At 35.5% G+C, this 18,810-nt stretch overlaps 1 protein-coding gene across 4 annotated transcripts in view; it reads right to left on the bottom strand.

The window, feature by feature from the left end:
- CBLB (Cbl proto-oncogene B) overlaps positions 1-18,810 on the bottom strand; it is a 125,012-nt gene that overhangs the window by 38,665 nt on the left and 67,537 nt on the right. For all 4 annotated transcript variants that reach the window (XM_042866471.1, XM_042866473.1, XM_042866472.1 and 1 more), the window contains 4 exons: positions 10,263-10,419; positions 5,271-5,392; positions 3,286-3,423; positions 1,726-1,813 (listed from right to left, as the gene is read on the bottom strand). In XM_042866471.1, the coding sequence (XP_042722405.1) occupies positions 1,726-1,813; positions 3,286-3,423; positions 5,271-5,392; positions 10,263-10,419 (505 nt within the window). The remainder of the gene's footprint in view (positions 1-1,725; positions 1,814-3,285; positions 3,424-5,270; positions 5,393-10,262; positions 10,420-18,810) is intronic.

The following is an 18,810-nucleotide window of genomic DNA, read 5'->3' as shown; positions in this document are numbered from 1 at the left end:
AGTATGGGCACGAGCATCCCTGGAAGATTACACAGCAACAGTCATGAACAGATCACTGAGCACTTTGTATCCTTACAGGACCGACAGTAAGATACAAGAAGACTTTCAGGCAAAATAAATAATAGGTAAAAACTCAAGTCTAGAACATCTAGACTTAGGAAAAGCATTTCTAGAAAGTTTTTTTGTCTTGAAAAGAAAAAAAGATTTTGAAAGCTAAAAGTAAGAATAATCAAAGTCACAGGAAAATAAGTAGCTACTGCTCAGTAAAAGAAGAAGAGGTCAGGCAAAAGAGAATACAGTTTATATCTGCAGCTGTAGTCAGTGTGTACTAAAGATGCTTATGGTGGAGCTCTTGCAAAGAATCCATCTGCAGCAATCTAGATCTGGAGCTAGTTTTATACGATCTTTTAATAGTTTAATCAGCTCCTACTGACAGTTTTAAACTACTGCAGCTAGATATTGTTTAAGGAAGCATTCATGTAGTTCAGACTGAATTTCTTTGAGCATTAACTAATAGATTCCTCCTCACTACAAGTTCAGAATCAACTGGATTCATTCGCAAGATACTGGATGACTGGCTTGCAGAAAACAGGACAATCATTGAGAGAAAGTAAGAATAATATTTTTGTAAGGAAAAACTTTTTGTGCAACACATCTGATATCTCTTTCATTACTATTCTAAGTTTGGAGGGAAAAGAGGGAAGGCAGAATGGTGAATGGGCTTACATCTTCCTCAGGTAATTGTTTGTAGGAATTCTCTCAAAACAGATATTTTGGAAAAATATTTTCATAATGGTATTTTTTTGATATCAGAAAGAAATGAATATTTCTAAAATACTCCCAATTACACTAAATTACAGCAGATCACCCTTCTGCTCTGATGAAATAGAAGACCATCTAAAACCAGTACAGTTTTAAAGAGTTGTATCTAGCCTGATGTCTTTCCTTGAAGACATCCTCTGTCTCTACCCCGTTCTGTATTTTTTAAAGATGAATACTCTGCAACTGCATACCTAAACATTCTAGTATTAATTTCAGCACCATTTTCAATGAAGCCTTTGTCTTTTGACAGTTATTTCCTATTCCTTGAACGTCAAACATCTGCACAGTATTATATCACATCATCACCTAACAAGACTACAAACATCTAGATGGTCTGCTCTGTGGAAAGCAAGTTCCTTTAGGCACTTAATTATTTCTGTTGCTTTTCATAGATCTCTCTTTTAAGTCTCACAATAAACAGAAGAAACAGGAGACCAGGGAATTGTGGTTTTTTTTTTTTTTTTTTTTTTTTTTTTAAACAAATAAACTAAAGTTTTCCTCCTGGATCTGTCAACAAACTGTAGCATACTTATCCAGGCTTAAAAACTATCAACTGATCTTGATTTTATTCCTTTACACTTACATGCTGTTATCAAGTAAGCTCTAAGCTACATAAACATACGACACAAATATCAGAAAAATCTTTAACAACCATTAACTCATTTCTCACATAGATGAGCCTTAGAATAAACAAAATTTTCCAAGGCATACTGTCTGCATCATCATTGGCTCTAGAGTTTAAATGGTTATTAAGTTCTTCCTCATCTAAGCCCTTCTATCAACAACACATTTTCACTCTCATGAATTCATTTCTCACATTTTAATAAAAGCTTATTATCGCTACTAGATGAGATCCTAAGGGAAGTGAAGATTAAAAAACAACTGATAAACTGTGCAACATACTTGCGTGACCTTTATGTGATCATGTGGTGTAGGTTCACATAATCCTGTCAGATCAGGATTGTAACTTCGTCCATCTGGGAAGAGATAGCTGTATCACAAAGAAATTGTTATAAATATGCACATTTCTTCATCTTTGTTACATAAATAATGCCTATGAAATTTCAGAGAGGCAATATAAGTTACAGCAGTCATTAACTAAAATGTATAATCATTTTCAAGATTAGTCATCTTTTTCAACTTCTGCGTGCAACTAACTGCTACAAGTTAATTTTGTTACATGCTAAAGTTCACTTATAAAAGCATTAGAAAGATGTTAACATCACAATCGTAATCACCAGCAGAATGCATGAGTTATCGCAGATCATCTTTTTGAAGCATCTAGATGCAATATTATTTTTGATCTTCATTTTACAGTGAACTTATACTTGGATATGTTTGTTGTGATCTCAGAACACAAGCATAGTGCTAAGTGACCCTGTAGACTATTTCAACCACTGCAGTACAAGCGATAGCAACATACATTCGTGAACATCTGTATATTTTGATAAGAATTTACGCTGAGAATCTGAGACACAGACTGGACTTTAGGGCAAGAACAGATGGAAGCTTTTCAAACTTGTGGGAAACCAATAAGTTAATGATATTATTGAGTTGCTCTATATTGAGATTTATGTTACCTCAAACTCGGAAACAGTTTCCTGAAAGTCAGGTTGTTAAGAGCCAACCGTGAAAAAGCTATATTTAAATATGGTACTAAAACTTCATCTAGAATTAATATTCTCAGCTTCAGTTTTTGTTTGCCCAATTTTGATTGCAAAAATTGTGTAGTAGTAACGCTACTGTAATAAGTATGTTTTATTTTACAAAGGCAATAGCTAAAGTAACATGATGTCTTTCAAAATATGAAATCATGTATTAAAGTCAACTGAGTAAAACTGGAATTTTGCAAAGAAATTTGTCAATTTTTGAGGAATGATCAATTTTTTTTTTTAATTCATTATGATCATATATATGATCATTACGAGGATATACCAAAATGTAACAAAAAAAGATTTTGACGCTGAATATTTGTGTGTCACATCAACCGATGTAGTACAAAAAAACCCTACTTCTCATAAACTTAGATTCTTTTATAATTAGAAATCTTTTCAGCAAACCCTTCAAACCTGGAAAATGTTTTGGCTGCACAATATATAAAAAAGCAATTACATGGCTTTCAGATCATTGTTCAGAGCTAGACATATGAGTAACTGCCAGTAGTAATTGCTCAATAAGCTTAAGTGCATTTGTGACTCTTACTGGGAAATAATCCAAGTGACAGCTACCCAATTTTATTTTCTCCTAGAATTTATCCACTATGAGATAAGTCTTTCGTTAACTTTGGTTAATGGAATTACCTGGAAATAAGAATAAAAAGGATGGACTTTAATCTCCAAAGAAATGGCAAATGTCATATCTAGATTTTCTGTTTCAAAGATCTTTAATATTTACCCATCTGAAGCAACAGAAGAAGAAAACCAGGATTTAATTCCTATGGTAACTACAGAAATTTGTACTTACAATCCTTCCCGACTGCCATCAATCAAAGCTTGAAACAGAGGCTTATTGTGAGGTATGGTCTGCAGTATGTTCCCATCACCAGTCACATACCCAATGGCCCACTGCCCCAAGCGAGTGCAACTCAGTCTGAAAATATAGCTTGATAAAACAAGATGAATAAAAAGTCAGCATTAGATGGACTTGGGCAAATTCAGCACATAACCTTAAATAAAGCAGCATCTTTTATTCCATCAGTTCCCCATAAACAAAAGAGGATAACAGTATCTTCCTCAACGCAAATTTTCATTCGCTTGATTTTTCTCAAAGTGCAAGATGCACATTTACTGTGAATAGTCCTACATTACATACATTTAGACCATAAATCTTTTCTAGGACAGCATATTATACTACTGACTCTCCACAGCTACAACACGAGCCATTTGAGCATACACAGGCCACGAATACGAATCAATGGAAAGTTTGTTCGGAAATAGAAAACACCTTTTGATACAACAGAAATGCAAACAACGAATGATAAAAACTGCTCTACTATCAGTGTTAATGTTGGGTGTACCTGAGTTGGTGAACAGGATGGAAGAAGTATCGTTTCACTTCAAAAAATACTAAGTAGTAACAACCCAAGTAGACTTAAGTTCAAATACTTCTCAATTGATACCTAGGAGTTTACGTAATGCAGACAGGGAATACAGCAGGAAAAAAAAGGAAGACTACTGGAAAGAGCATTGGGCATTATTTTCTTTTTACCAAGAAGCCTAATCTCTTCAATGTCAGACACTTTGTCAGATGCAAATACTGCATTTAGAAAAGCATCCCATAAATACCACAAACCCAATTTCATATTACAAAAGAGCTTTTCTTAGTTATAGCTCAATTTTTTCTTTATACCCAAACAATTCTAAATGAGAAATCTTAGCCCCTCTGAAGTTTTAGCCCCTCTGGCTCTTAAAAACTTTAACAAAGTCAACACTATATTGAAGTAACCAGATTCTACTCATTTGAACAGAACTTGTACTTTCCAAAATGTTTTAAACTGATTACAAATGTAATTTTACTTTGTACCTTCACTTTATCTTTAAAATTCAATATTTCACCTGAACAACTCAGGAAGTCATCTTGCAGTATTAAAATAGAAAGTTATCTTAAAACTAACGCTATACTTACATGAAACGTTACAGCAACTTTGGATAATTTCTCCATTACTTCTCTTCTAATCAGAGTTAATCAGAGAAAATGTACAGCAATCACTCTAAAAATCAGCCTAGTTATCTGAAGTCCATAATATAGCTCACAAGTGCCAAGATAAAATATTTATCTCACTGGAAACACAAAGTACAGAAGGTACATATAACTGTCTCACGTTACTGTTATATTTCTCTAACAAGTTTCAAAATGATGAGCTTTTGGATATGTACACATGGGATGCTGCAGCAAATTTAGAAAGGCACATTAGGCAACAAAGCTTGAGAACTTAAAGGTAGAACTAGTCTAAGATGAATTTTACTTTACTGTTAGTAAAAATTTTTTAAAAGTAGATTATATTTCCAAAAACGCTTTCCAATAATACATTTCTGTTTACTAGTACTTGTTCAGATTACCATGGGCTACTAAAATGTTACTTGCTTTATAGCAATGGAAGAATTACAGTATAAAAAATAAATTATGGTTACAAAACTCCTAAGTCTTAAAATCTAAAAAAAAAAAAAAAAAAAAAAAGCCCAGCAGTTTTTGAATCTGAAATTCTGGCACTTGGCATTAAATTATTTTGTAAAAATATATTTTGATATAAATAAAATCCCAAGTATGTAAAAGAATATTATTAGGAACATGATCTACTGTTAATGAGAAAAAAAGGTAAAAAATTCACTCCTACATTATTGTAATATAAGTACAGATTTGCACAGTTTAGAAATATGAATTTAGATAAACTGTGTAGCTTCAGAGATAGTATGTTTATTTGGAAAGCTGTAATTAGCCAAACTTCTCACCTCCCAGGCTTTGTGCTGTACTTCTGCAATCTTGCTTTCACTTCATCATATGTCAGGAATGCCATATATCCAGGATGTGTCACAGCTAAGAAGTTCCAATTCCTTAAGATTGAACCCCATGGCTAAAAAGATCAGGCAAACAATTAAAAAGATACAACCAGGTAATTACATATTTCCAATAAAACTCAAGTCAATTTTTCAAAAAGACCCACAATGTTTTCACTTGAGCAGAAAAATACACATTTTTGGTTAAGGTCTAAGAAGTAAAAAAGATTGTCCTATGCATTCAGCTCTGGTGCAAGGATTCATTAAAAAAAAAAAAAAAAAAAAAAAAAGAATCACAGAATAAATCTAGTTTGGAAAAGACCTTAAGTCATCAAGTCCAACCACTGATCTGGTCCTACTCCCCATCACTACACCATGCCTCTTAGAGTCACATTCACATATCTCTTTAATACCTCCAGGAATTATGACCCTACTACCTCTCTCAACAGTTTGTTCCAATGCATGACCACCCTTTCCATGAGGGCATCCCACCAGACATCTAATCTAAACCTGTTCTAGTACATTTTGAGCCCATTTCCTCATGTCCTATCACTTGTCACCTGTGAAGAGACCAACACCCTCCTCACTGCAACTTTCTTTCAAGGTAGATGTAAGTGAGTCATAAGGCATCCCCTCAGCCTCCTCTCTGGACTAAACAACCTAAGTTCTCTCACTGCTCCTTGTGCATTCTGTTTTCTAGTCCCTTTACCAGCTTTGTTGTTCTTCTCTGCACGCACTCAAGCAACTTGCTATCCTTCTTGTATGGAGGGACCTCAAACGGAACACAATATTCAAGATGCAGACTGGTCTCACCAGAGCTATGTACAATGGGAAAATCACTTTTTTCATCCTGGTGGCCATATTTTTTATGCAGGCCAGGATGGCTTGGACTTCTTGGCCACCCAGACACACTACTGTCTCATGTTCAGCTGGCTGCCAATCAGCACCCCAGGTTATTTTCTGCTGCCAACTTTCCAGCCACAATTCCCCAAGCCTAAACCACTTCATGGGGCTGTTGCAACCTAAGTGCAGCATCCAGCACTCAGCCTAGTTAGATGTCATGTACTTGCACTCAGCCCATCAACCTAGCCTGTCCATATCCTGCTGCAGAGCTTCTGACACTCAGGTGGATCAACACTGCTGTTGAACTTGGTGTCTTCTGCAAGCTTACTGAGGCAGCACTTGATGGCTGAATTAAGACCACGTTAAAAACATAAAAAATAAACAAACAAAAAAACTTGCCCCTATACTGAGCCCTGAGAATAATATATGGATAAATACTTTGAAGATTTTGAATTTGCAGGATCTCCTGCCCATAGCCACATAAAATATTAAGTACATAATTCAGTAGAAACCTGCAGAGCACGATACTATGATAGTTTCATAAAAACCAAGTGAGCTTATTCTTGAGTGGTTCTGAGGCATTCTTGTAGTTAATGATAAGTAACATTGAAATGAGGCCTAATAAAGCTAAAATTTGAGCTGTGATTTCTTTCCTTATTCTTTATTAATTGTTTTCTTCAGTTATCATAAAAATATTGCTGTCAGAAAGCAAAACAAATATTGACAAATTCTGAAGTATTTGTTGACCTCAATAACAAATGCTTCACAAACTCAGTGAAACATAACATGCTATTACTTCAAATATAAAGTATTCCTCCACCATAAACGATGAATGATATTTAAGGCATGGATTAACACAAATATATTATGCATTCATAGCCAGCATTTGAAAAGATAAGAAACTGCCTCTCTGTGGTTGAGAGATGTTTATTTATATATTTGTCAAAAGATCAGGGCAGGAGAAGTCAAGCAACAGACAAGAGACTATCACTACTGTGTAGTGTTACTGTGTATCCTGCAAATTCCTTCTAAAAGGGACTTCTAAGGGCTAGTGAGGCAGGGAATAAATGTCTATTTAAGTGACACACTTGAGCAAAGTATTGTAAAAGTTCAACTTGAGATGATGACACATTCCCTAGGCAAACCCTAACCACTGCTTAAACATGTATGAAGACATGCATTTTAAAATCTTCAAGTCAGACTTGTGGAACAGAACAGTAAGGTTTCAGTACGGAGGTCAAATGAGGAAATTTGTACAAACTATAAAGGAGAAAAATTCACTTCTGTAGATGTGATACCACATCTTGTCATCTCCTCTCTACACACACACTGAAGATGGATGCCAGAAGCTTAATCACACTGAAAATGTTAGTTATTCTAACTAAAGTAAAAAGGGAGTTGACCCTTGCCCCTTCACCACACCAACATTGAGATTTCTATCACAAAAACGCAACATACCTTCACCTTTTGTATTACTCAAGTGCATGTCAGTCAAAAAGTATATTCAAACATTCAGTACTTTGAAGCTTTGTATTACCACAGTACAACAAACCTTAGGTATGAAGTACATGATTCCACCCATTAATCCCCCTAACAAAAAAGAAAACAACAAAAAAACAACATCTACGCAAATTTGTTGGTTAATCATGAGTACCAGACTTAAAGTAAACTGTATAATCTTCTAATGCTTGGATTCTCCTCAAATTAATCCACTACTGCGATACATGTAAATGATAAGACACTAGGTCTGCAAATTAACAGGCAAGAACTCTAAGTTTATCTTTCAGACACAAAGACTATTAGAAAAGTGGAAATTTTAAATGGTAAAAGATTTGTACACGTCTATAGAAGTATTTTTGCTTAAAAGGACAATTTCATCAAACATGCTAACAGTGATCGAATTAGTTCCAAGCACCCACATATACTTCCACACTAACTTTATCTCTGGTCAGAGATAACAGTAAAGTTGTGCACATATACAGTGCTGAGGCAGGGGGAGCAACTTCACTTTTACAGGATCTTCACAGTAAGCAGTCTTGCTTTCTTCAGTGAATAAGCACCATCATAGATGTAGCTTTTCTGAAACAACCCACAGTTGGCAAAGCAGTGTTTTGATTACTTCAACAATTGGGATTTTCTCTCCATGGGTGTAGGCACGCATAGTTAAGGAAGCATTTTAAAAACTTGAGAAATAAAATGTAACCTCTGGGAGAGATTCTCAGATCCAAGTTCAGTGTAAGTTCACCTCAACAGTTACGCAGCTATTGCACAAGCTGGTAAATTAGTTTGGATAAAGTTTTTCCTGCTTCTTAATTAGATTAAAATTTAATCCTAGCCAGTCTTCTCGCTTTACATATGTCAGTACTGCTGATTTCTTTTTCCTAGAATCAAGCGTAGAAACGAATCAAAATAACCATGGCCTAATAACAAAGCGAAGCAGTGCAAATTCACTGGCTGACAGATCAAGTTAAATAAATCTCATTTGAGACTACTGTTCTGAACTTGAACAAAATCTATAGGACCCTACACAGGGTCAGAAAAAAAATATTACCTCTCTGATCATTCAATTCTTATTCAATTTTTAATTTTACAGTTGATATGCACATTTAAAACTAATCAAACTAATAAAAGGAACACCTAAGCACAACAAACTTCTTAGCTGTGAGCTCAGTGAAAAAGGTGATCAAATTCTACAGAAAGGAACTTCAAATAAGTGTATTTCATAGCGATGTATATTGCAGCCAATAGGCCTCAGACAATTTGCAGTGAAGTCTGAGAGCAAGATCTGAGCTTGATTGATCTGAAAATAAGATCAGTTTGCCAAACAATGAATAAAAGCGAGAAACTTTGACAGAGTAGAAATGGCTCACAAGGCATCAAAGTTCAGACTGGAATATTTGATGATATCAAGCTGTACATAAAGGGCAAAGCTTAGAGGGATTTTGCTAGAACAGCATCAGCTTAGTTTATTTCATCAAAGAGAGCCTCCAAAATTTTATTCAAAGATCTGTAGCCCATGTGACTATTTTAAAAAGCAACCAATATTTGTGGTTAAATTAGTTTACTTACACCTTAACATTTTCAACTTTGATATAGTTCTGACTCAGACAAGAGAAGAGATTATCAAAATCAAAACTCTAAAACTGTTAATCATCTGCTGCCAGATCTTAATATATACTTTGTAATGGTCACCCGTCCCAGAAGAGCAAACCCAATAAAGCTAAAGAGAGATTAACACATAACACGTGGAAGAGGGAACAAAAATATGGCATGGCTTTGGTAAAAAAAAAAAAATAATAAAAAAATTGTTACTTGAACATAACTGCAAGAGGCAAAAGAATAATGCAGTAGTTTATTGATGTATGTTGTTTAAAAAAGGAAATGACCAACTGAATCATTGGATAGGTCAAAGATTACTACATACAAAAGAAAAACCCAAACTGACAAATTTAGAATCAGTTCATCTAATACAGATGCAAGCCTGCACAGACTTCTATGTTAACTCAAGTACTCAAAGAATATCTTAGATTATGTTCTGTAGAAGGAGCACAAGATTTGCAGTGGCTTGTAACATACAGACAAGGCTTATTTTAGATAAATATTATCTATTGACAATAATACTATTCCCCCTATTAGTGCTATTCCCAGAGATACTCCCCTATTTTTGATAGAATGAGGAGCATTAATGGGAAAAATCTGTCTATTAAAAAAAAAAAAAAAAAAATAGGCCTAAAATTAAAAAAAAAAAAAAAAAAAAAAAAAAAGAAAAAAGCAAACATTCTTCATACGTCTAGTAGAAACACTGAATCTAAATAGATGTAGATACAAAAATATAACAAAAACACAAAATTTAGATAATTACCTGAAGGTCAATATTTAAAAAAATGCATTTAAGATTAGTGAAACATGCAAACAGCAGATATAAAGATAATCATACTATGTTTGTGCAAAAATAAAGCAGGTGCTGCTTGAATGTCTCTTTTAGATATCAGTTTTTTAGCTGTGGGTGCTAACAAAAATCCACCTTCCTTGACCCCTAGGTAACTGCCACAGGTCACTGAAGTTTTCAAAGTCATGCAAATATCTAACATTTTTAAGTCTTACCTGAAATAACCTAGTGAAGATATCAAACTCAAAAATTGAAATGTAGTCATTGCAGGTCAAATCAATAGTAGATTTAAGAGCCATTGCTTCCAAACCAGAGCTTATCTGATGAACTTCATGAAGGCACTGCCTGAACACTTTCCATGGCACTATAGTTCTGTGAGGGGGGGAAGTAATAAATTTAATGAAAACCCATATTAAAAATTTGATAACTTATTTAGACAGCAGAGATTGACTTTTGAAGTAGATGAGCATTAATTAGGTTTTTCAACAGACAAAAAGAATCAAGTTATCTGAAAGGAGCCTTTAAAACACGAAGGAACAAAATGACACTTTATATTGCAATGATAAATATTCAAGTTTCAATAGCACAATGATGGAAAACACTGTGGAAACTGAAACATTCCACCATGCAGGTAGAGCAACAAGCCTTGCACCTTCTCAAAGTTAATCTGAAAGACCATCTCTGTTTTTGGCAAAAAACTCTCTTCTTCAGTCTCCCTTCTCAGAATGATAAACATCAATTTAGCATCTACTGCAGTAACCTTTTTCATAACTTAGGCTGCTAAATACTGGCCAAGAACCTTCTGATAACAATCGTCCAGTTATCATCACCACTGGGCCAACGGTTGCTATACCCCATGACAGTTACATAGATATTAGAAGACTCTTTCTAAAATTTTCATCTTCACACGTTATGGCACAATGAGGATTATTTTTTGAGAGTAGTGAACACGGCAGAACGTGGGAAATCAGGGTAGAATGAGATTAAAGTTATCTTCCCTAATGCAAACCCACAATCTGTCAAACTCAGTTTCTATTTGTATAGGCTGAAGTAATGTAGATTTGTTGTTTTGCCAACCAAGTGCTTACAACTGGAATCTGATGAGGCTGATCACACTGAAATACTCCAATTTATCACTCCCAAATCTACGAGAAATTCTTCAATAATAGTTCTTTTTCTCAAGTCTTTAGGATCGAATCCCAATTTTGCTAAGCCATAGCCCCTTCTCTTACAAAGGTTCTGCCTTGAACTGAGAGCAAATTATATGCTACTTAAAAACATGTTAATTAACCAGTATATAACCACTAATTGATACATAACTATTTTCAACACATTTCACATTTTCCAAGTAATATTTTTTAATGTTTGCTAGATGTCAAAAGAGGAGACACAGGGCTCACCTACTCATCACTATTTTCTTGCAATTTTTACTAGTTCACGTTACATTATTTTTATAAGGGTCAAGATAGCTAGAAAAGCCACAATAAAGCATTTCCTTACGTGAAATACATATTGCTTGGTACTACAATATTGTTCAAGAAAAAGAGCAACTGTTTTAAGTTGGCACTGCATAATAAATATTTCAGAATTAAACTATATTGAAACAAATAGCAATTTGAAGTATAACACCAAAGACATTTTCCTATATTTCTACTGAGTCACGCAAAGAAGTCTACGCATTACTTGGAAGCTAACACTGAAAAAATCAGACACGATAAACTGCATAGTTTAATAGATCTCAGCAGATACTTTCATCTGTGTACGAAAAACAGGAAACCACAAAGAGCTGAAGAGGGATACCACATCAGATGCCATTTAAGAACGAACGCACATTGAATTTTGATTATGGTAAAGAGAGAATGAAGTGTAGCACTAAGTTCAGAGAACAAAATTGGAAAAGCTAAGTGCTTTTTTGGTGTTAAAGTTGTCTTCATTCAAATGGCTAAGATTAATTTAGTTTCTGTAGCCATAGCTCTGAAACATCTGAATCTTTCAGCAAACCATCTGAATGGTTACAGCACTGGAATCACACTGAAAAAAGGGTCAGAAAAGTTAATTAACCCATAAGTTAAAAAACAATAGCCCAACAAGAAAGAATTTAGCCATAGTATATCTCAAGAACGAGTTTTTCATGCGTTGCCTGAGACAATTTACTGAAAACATTTCATTAGATGGGATTAGCAAGTATGATCTTTCATCATCCATTCATTAACACCCTGCATCCTCCCCTCCAAACCCCACCAGTGATGGGGAAAACACACAGAAGTCTTCAGGAGCATATGTTTTTTGAGTTTTGTTTGCTAGTACTTTGGCTAAGATAGAAACCAGATGTTGGGAAATGAGTGATTAGCTAACGAAATAACATCTAAAGTTATCCTGTGGGATTTCTCCAAGAAAATGCATCTAAAATGTGGCCCCAATTTGAAATACAACTAATAACAACAGAATTGTTTTCTGCTGAACTTTGTGGAATATGTCTTCTACCTTCTCCTTTCTTAAACGAGGTGAGAATTGTTTGTTGAAACAAATTTATTCCTATTTCTCAGGAGCTACTTTTGTTCCGCTCTCATTCCTAAATACCTTGAAATAGTACCAGCCAGGGATTATTTCTTTCCCAGTGTCTCTCTCCAGTTAATATGTACAAACTATTATGCTCTTCAGAGGGCTTACAGAGAGCAGACACACATCCCACTCTGAAGCTGTTACTGAATTATCACAAGGTCAAGAATTCAGAAACTTCCACTTCTCTCAAAGAACTAAAACCAGGAGACATTTTAAGCATGTTGAAAACAAAACAAAACAAAAAATTCTGACAGGGAAATAAGAGATGTTCAGTCAAAATGCTTCCCGTACTGACGAAGGGGTGAAAGATTTTTGTAGATATTGTGGTTTTCTTGAATGAATATTTTCTTGTGCTTCAGGGGATTCACAACCTTTGAAGTCATCTTTTTATTATTTAAATCTAAAGATTTATTTTAATTGTTTAAGGAGGCTACAGGGTGCCAGAAGTAGCAGGAGAGGGAAGACAACAAGATCAATCAAACCAAAGTTTGGCATTGGGATTGTCCTATTTAATGCTTAGAATGTCATTTCTTTTAGGAAAAAAAAAAAAAAAGACTTTATAAAAAGGAAAATCTGTAATGAGAAACTGCCTGCAGCATTCAGCTCCTGAGTTATATAAGATATCTCCTACAGACCCTTCTATGATCCTTGTCCTTATAATATTTCTTGCATCATGTCATAGTGATACCCTGCACAATGCTGGCACAATTCCTTTACTGCTAAAAGGTTGACCTGCGGACACTTGCCTAGGAAGAGAAAAGTTAGTCAGCTCAACTATAGTTCTTCTGAAAGGTCTGATACAACTGCCTTGTAACATCAGTTCCCCACAGATTTTGGTTCAGTAAGTGCACTCAGTATTAAGGGTATTTAGTTCTAATTACATAGGCTATTTCTCGCAGTAGAATGAGCATGACCAGAGCTGAGTGGTTGTATTTCATTGAATGTTTGATGCCCAAAGTTAAGAGCTCTACTACACATTCCGAACAAATACATCTGGGGTTTTGGTAGGTGTTTCTGATTTTAAGATACAGTTTGAGGAAAAAGAAACTGGTCACTAATTAAAAAAAAAAAAAAAGTGATTCCTCCACTATAATTGTCATTGGTGCAACCTCAACTTGAATATTATTTACAGTTCTGGGCTCCATAACATCAAAAGGACGCTAAGATCCCTGAAAGCATCCAGAGGAGTGCAACAAAGCTTGTACTAGGACATGCCTTTCAGCCCTACAAGGAGAGGTTGATGGCACTCAGGTTGCCCAGCCTGAAGAACAGGAGGCTGAAAGGTGACCTTGCTGTTCTGAGCATGGCCCAGAGAAAGGGATGCAGATGGAGGTGCTGGGCTCTGCTCATGGGAACCGATGGCAAGATGAAATGACATAGGGCTCTGCCAGAGGAGAGTCAGGTGGGCACTGAGAAACATTTATCATGAGAGTTGTCGAACCCTGGAACAGACTTCCTAGAGATGCCCCATGCCTTACAGTGTTCAAGACGCATTTGGACAATGCTCTCAATAACATACTTTAGCTCTGAGTTAGCCCTGAAGTGGTCAACATTGATTAACTTTGAAGGTTCCTCCCCACTCTTGTGTTCTATTTAAAAATACATAACATAAAAAACAGCATGTATGTATCATGTGTTACTTTATTATGACCTACAATTAATTTAAAATATTCAGAAACACAAGTGTAGAAGCAAATAAAATAAGAAGGAAACTGAAACATGGAGATATATATATACCAAACTTTTAGGGAATGGTTAATCCATGCAGTTCCTTTGTACTGCTTTTTTCCCCCCCCATCACCAGAGCAGGAGCAAGTCCACACTAATTGAAAAATTAAAAAAAAAAAGATTCTAGTCTTTTTTTTCCCCCTGAAAGGCCTTCTTGCATTCATCTAACCTCTCTTCAATCAACAAAACTGTCTGCATCCTAGCATTTACTTTGGGGTTGTCTTTTTATTTAAGATTCTCATTAAAAAAAAATCATTAAAAAAAAAGTGTGTGTTTTAAAAATGCCCTTCCCCAATCCTCTTAAAATGGGACTGCTTCCCCGCATTTTTTTCTGCAATAGTAAAATTAGCATAGAATAACAGAATAATAGAATATAGAATATTCTATGGAATCTAATAGAATTATAGAATTACAGAATAATAATGAATGTACACATGCTCAAATAAAATTACATCCTCAAAAATACTTCATACAGGATGGTATCCATTTACTATTATGGACACATGTCAAAAGCGTCATTCAATATTTTCAAATACAGTGTTTTAAACACCGAACAACTTCCACACATCTAAAGACGAATGATTAGAGTCCAGGACATAGTTTTCATACAGTTCAGAAGAGGAATTTAGGTCCTTCTTTCCTTCTTGCCCTGACCACGCGTAGATGGGATTTCCTTAAACTCCGTGATATTACCCACATTACTAAAAAGCAGAAGACATGAAAATAAACCTGAAAAGGAAGTAAATATTTTCTGAGAATGTTTGAAGTATAGCTTTTCAGTAGAACTGCAGAAATACAGCTATTCTCAAACATGAAGTGACAGATTCCCTCTGAACTATAACAGACCTCAAGTTTGTCTAAGAAGGTAAACACATACCTGTGTAACTTACACTTAATAGTGAACATTTGTCTCCGAGAAACTCTCTGAAACCTTGCCAGAATGCACAAAATGAAAAGAGCAGCACTGTGTTCAGAGCAAACTCAAAAATATTCAAGTAAATGCAGACCCAAGTAGAAACAACAATTTTTGCACGTCTGTAGAGAGCAATGTGGATTTTAGTTTATCACTGAACACAGCACTTTCTTAAGACTGTTGCTTCAGGTTTAAGTGAGAGGCCACATATTTTTGTTGCTTCTGAGCTGCAGAGCAAACAACTGACATGCTTGAGGAGCTCAGTCCTAAGGGACAAGATGAATTCTGCCATATCATGCCAGTACATTCATTAGAAAATGACAAAATACAGAACAAATATAGATGATTCTAGTGTGAGAGAAGAGAAAGTAAAAGTGAGAAAATAAGCCTTTGGAAATGAGAAATATATACCACCTAAAATATCCAAAGTCATGTAAGTGGACATTGCTAGTGAGACAGTGAATTTATAGTTCCTCTTAAGAGATGCAGGAAGCTTGCATTTCCTGAAAAGTCCCTGAAGAGAATAAACTTATCTATATATTTCCAACTCTGATCTCAAATCACAATCCAAAGCACATCCATGATTCACAAGTTCTTTTAGCCTTAAAAAACTGCTGCCTATCCTGACTTCCACCAAGAATGTTCTCCTGTCTCACAGTCATGTGTGCCTTCTACTACAGCTCTCTTTCTCTATCTTCTGCACATCTAATTTGACCTTATTCTCAGCCACCCAGAATAACTGTGCAGACCACTGTATTTTTCTGTTTATTTTATCATACAAAGACTGCTCCAAAAGTTGTGTCTCCTATTTTACTGTATTGGCCATGACCTCAGAAGTTGATATTTGTGTTATGGCTGTAGAGGTTGAACCTTCCCACCAATATTTCATTACATGTTGTTGCTGTGTGACCGATGGCAGATCTGGCAAAATCTGACAAATGCGGATTCTATCTCTGTCTCAGACTAAGGCTACCAAAAAGTATATTTTGAATGTTGATGATAAGCCAAGGAAACAATCACCTTCTAAAAGCCCCGTTCTCTTTCTATCTCCTTCCCTTTAACCTTTTCTGTTGTCAATCTATCTTTACAGTTATAAACACCACAGGCTTCCACATCACTGCCTCTTCCTCTTTCATCTGTTTCTATCTTTTGGTTTCTCCTTCCACATCAGTTCATACTGATTAGCACGTCTCTGGGCCAGGATGACCACTTCAACCTATAATTTACAGTGTTCAGGCAATACGATGGCCCTTGGGCACTATGAGCATAACAGGAGAACAAGTAATAATTTAAGGGGATCAACAAGGTGTTAAAATTGAGTTTACCCGAGATCTCACTTTTTGACAGTCAAATATTTTGAAGTTAAGTCTTGCCATGTGATTTGTGCCTATTTTACTGCTGCTTTTCTAAATCCAAGCAACAGAGGCTGTCTGTTACATCCTGTGCCAAACAACACTAACCACAATAGAAACAAGACTACTCAAAATTTTGAAGTAGCAATCTGAAATAAAAAAACCCTTCTTCAATTGACACATTTTCCCCTGAGTAACAGTTAAAAGTTTGAGGATTGGGATGAGAAAAAGAAAAAACAACCAAATATCAGATTTTTAAAACAGTAATGTACTTGACCCTACCAGTGAAATAATTTCCATTTCCTCAGAAATGAAAAGGTGGGGGAAATCAATGCATCTAACAATAACAAAAATACTTTTTTTTTTTTTTTTTTTTTTTAATATTTCACAGTGAAGAGTAAAACATTAAAGAAGAGAATATATGGCACAATTGTGAAAAAATGAAAATATAAGAATATTAGCATTTTGATGCTGATTCATTCTGCAACATGAAGGCAGCCGCAAATCACAAACTTCAATAGTTACAAAGCAGCTGCATGACTTCACCAAGGCTTACAACTAAGGGGCTGGAAAGCTCTGTTAGGTCATCTCGCCCACTCTCATTTTCAGTTCAGGATTGCTCCCAGTGGTATTTTGCACATTTTTACTCAGAACAGAAAATAAGTAAAAGCTGTAAGATGCTATTAAAATGAGTGAGGAACCAGGGGAAATTAACATCGAGCACTATGCAGTGATAAAATGCAGATAATGAAGAAGCGATCAGATTATGTTTTATATCCATATTTACAAGCCACTGGGGGTTACTAAAGTATCTATAAACAAATGTAACTGCTGATTACATGCCTTACAATTTCACAGTTCCACTTAGCATTACTGCTTAGCTGTATATTAAACTCTAATTTGAGTCAGAACAACTATAATGGTAAACTCTGTACAGAACGACCTATGAGCAACTCCACTAAAACCACTTGCTCCAATAATTGTGTTCCAGTAACCAGTACAAAATTAGAAGTCACACTTCCTCAGTTTTACCACTTTCTTGCTTTCATCCCTGTCAAACACCTTCCTGATATGTTATTTAATCTAAAATATTGACCTTGTCCTTGGCGTAAACTCTGTATCATTTTATTCCTTACCTTGTTTTCAAGCAGCCCTAGTGTTTTGTTCAGAAGTCTGTCTTCCTCCTCATAGCCAGTGAATAAATACATCAAATAGCTATGCTCTTGGCCACTGTAGACATTATTCAGCCCTTGGAAAGTTCTCGCTTATTGCTGGTTTTTGTTTTCACAATGCAAATCCAAAATTCTCTCTATTCCTTCAACTTCATGACAGCTTTTCCTCAGTCAACCTCCTTGACAGAGTCAAGGGGCCTTCCATTTGGGCACTGCTGACATCACTCATCCTGCGATCTGTGTATATACTGTACTTTGCCCTTACAAAGAAATCAAATAAATTTTTCCATTTCTTCCTTCATTATACTGCTGAAGTCCATTGTCTTCCTTCACCCAAATTATCAGTCTCAATCTTCCACCTTGGTTTATCAGTCAGACCCCTCTCTGTAAATACATAAAACCTACATTCTTCTTATCAGGCCCATTCTAAACATCCTATCACTTCTGAGGCTTCCTCACCTCCTCTGAAACATGCATCACTAGAAATACTTACAACTCAAAGGCTCCTGACTATTTAATATTTTATTTATTCTGCACTCTGCCTATGTAAGTGCTGATGATTTCTGTTATAAAGTTTGTTGCATCTCTCACAAGCTCCACAGCATTCTCTTGCTCCCAGACTTCCTAGCTACTGACATTACCTACAAGTTTTGTAAAGGTGATTCAGGAATACAAAAATTGAGGAGGGATTTGAAAGTCAAGGATTTCTAGAGTTCTCAGCACCCCATTCTGTTAAAACCATTTAATTTCTTTGCTGAGATCTTCTCTTCTCTCCACAGGACATTCAAAGAACAGCTACGTAGGTTCCTCTGGAAGTAATGCCTCCTATTTATGCTCGTAGAAACATACAACAGATACAATGAGCAGAAGAAGACTACTTGATAGAGAAAATTCTCCACAACAATATAGTATTTTTCAAGATAATCACCACTACTAGCTATGCATTTTTGCCAGTGGTAAGAACCTGCATGCCATTCTTGTTAAAATCCGCACTAGTAGAGGTGACCCACTCTTTCACACCTGCTATGACAACACC

The sequence above is a fragment of the Lagopus leucura genome, unplaced genomic scaffold (genome assembly GCF_019238085.1).
Source record: "Lagopus leucura isolate 7727_CA_CO unplaced genomic scaffold, USGS_WTPT01 Super-Scaffold_100001, whole genome shotgun sequence".
In the NCBI taxonomy this organism is placed as follows: Eukaryota; Metazoa; Chordata; class Aves; order Galliformes; family Phasianidae; genus Lagopus; species Lagopus leucura.
The sequence above is the reverse complement of the archived record's forward strand: the minus strand, read 5'-3'. Positions and strand labels throughout refer to the sequence as shown.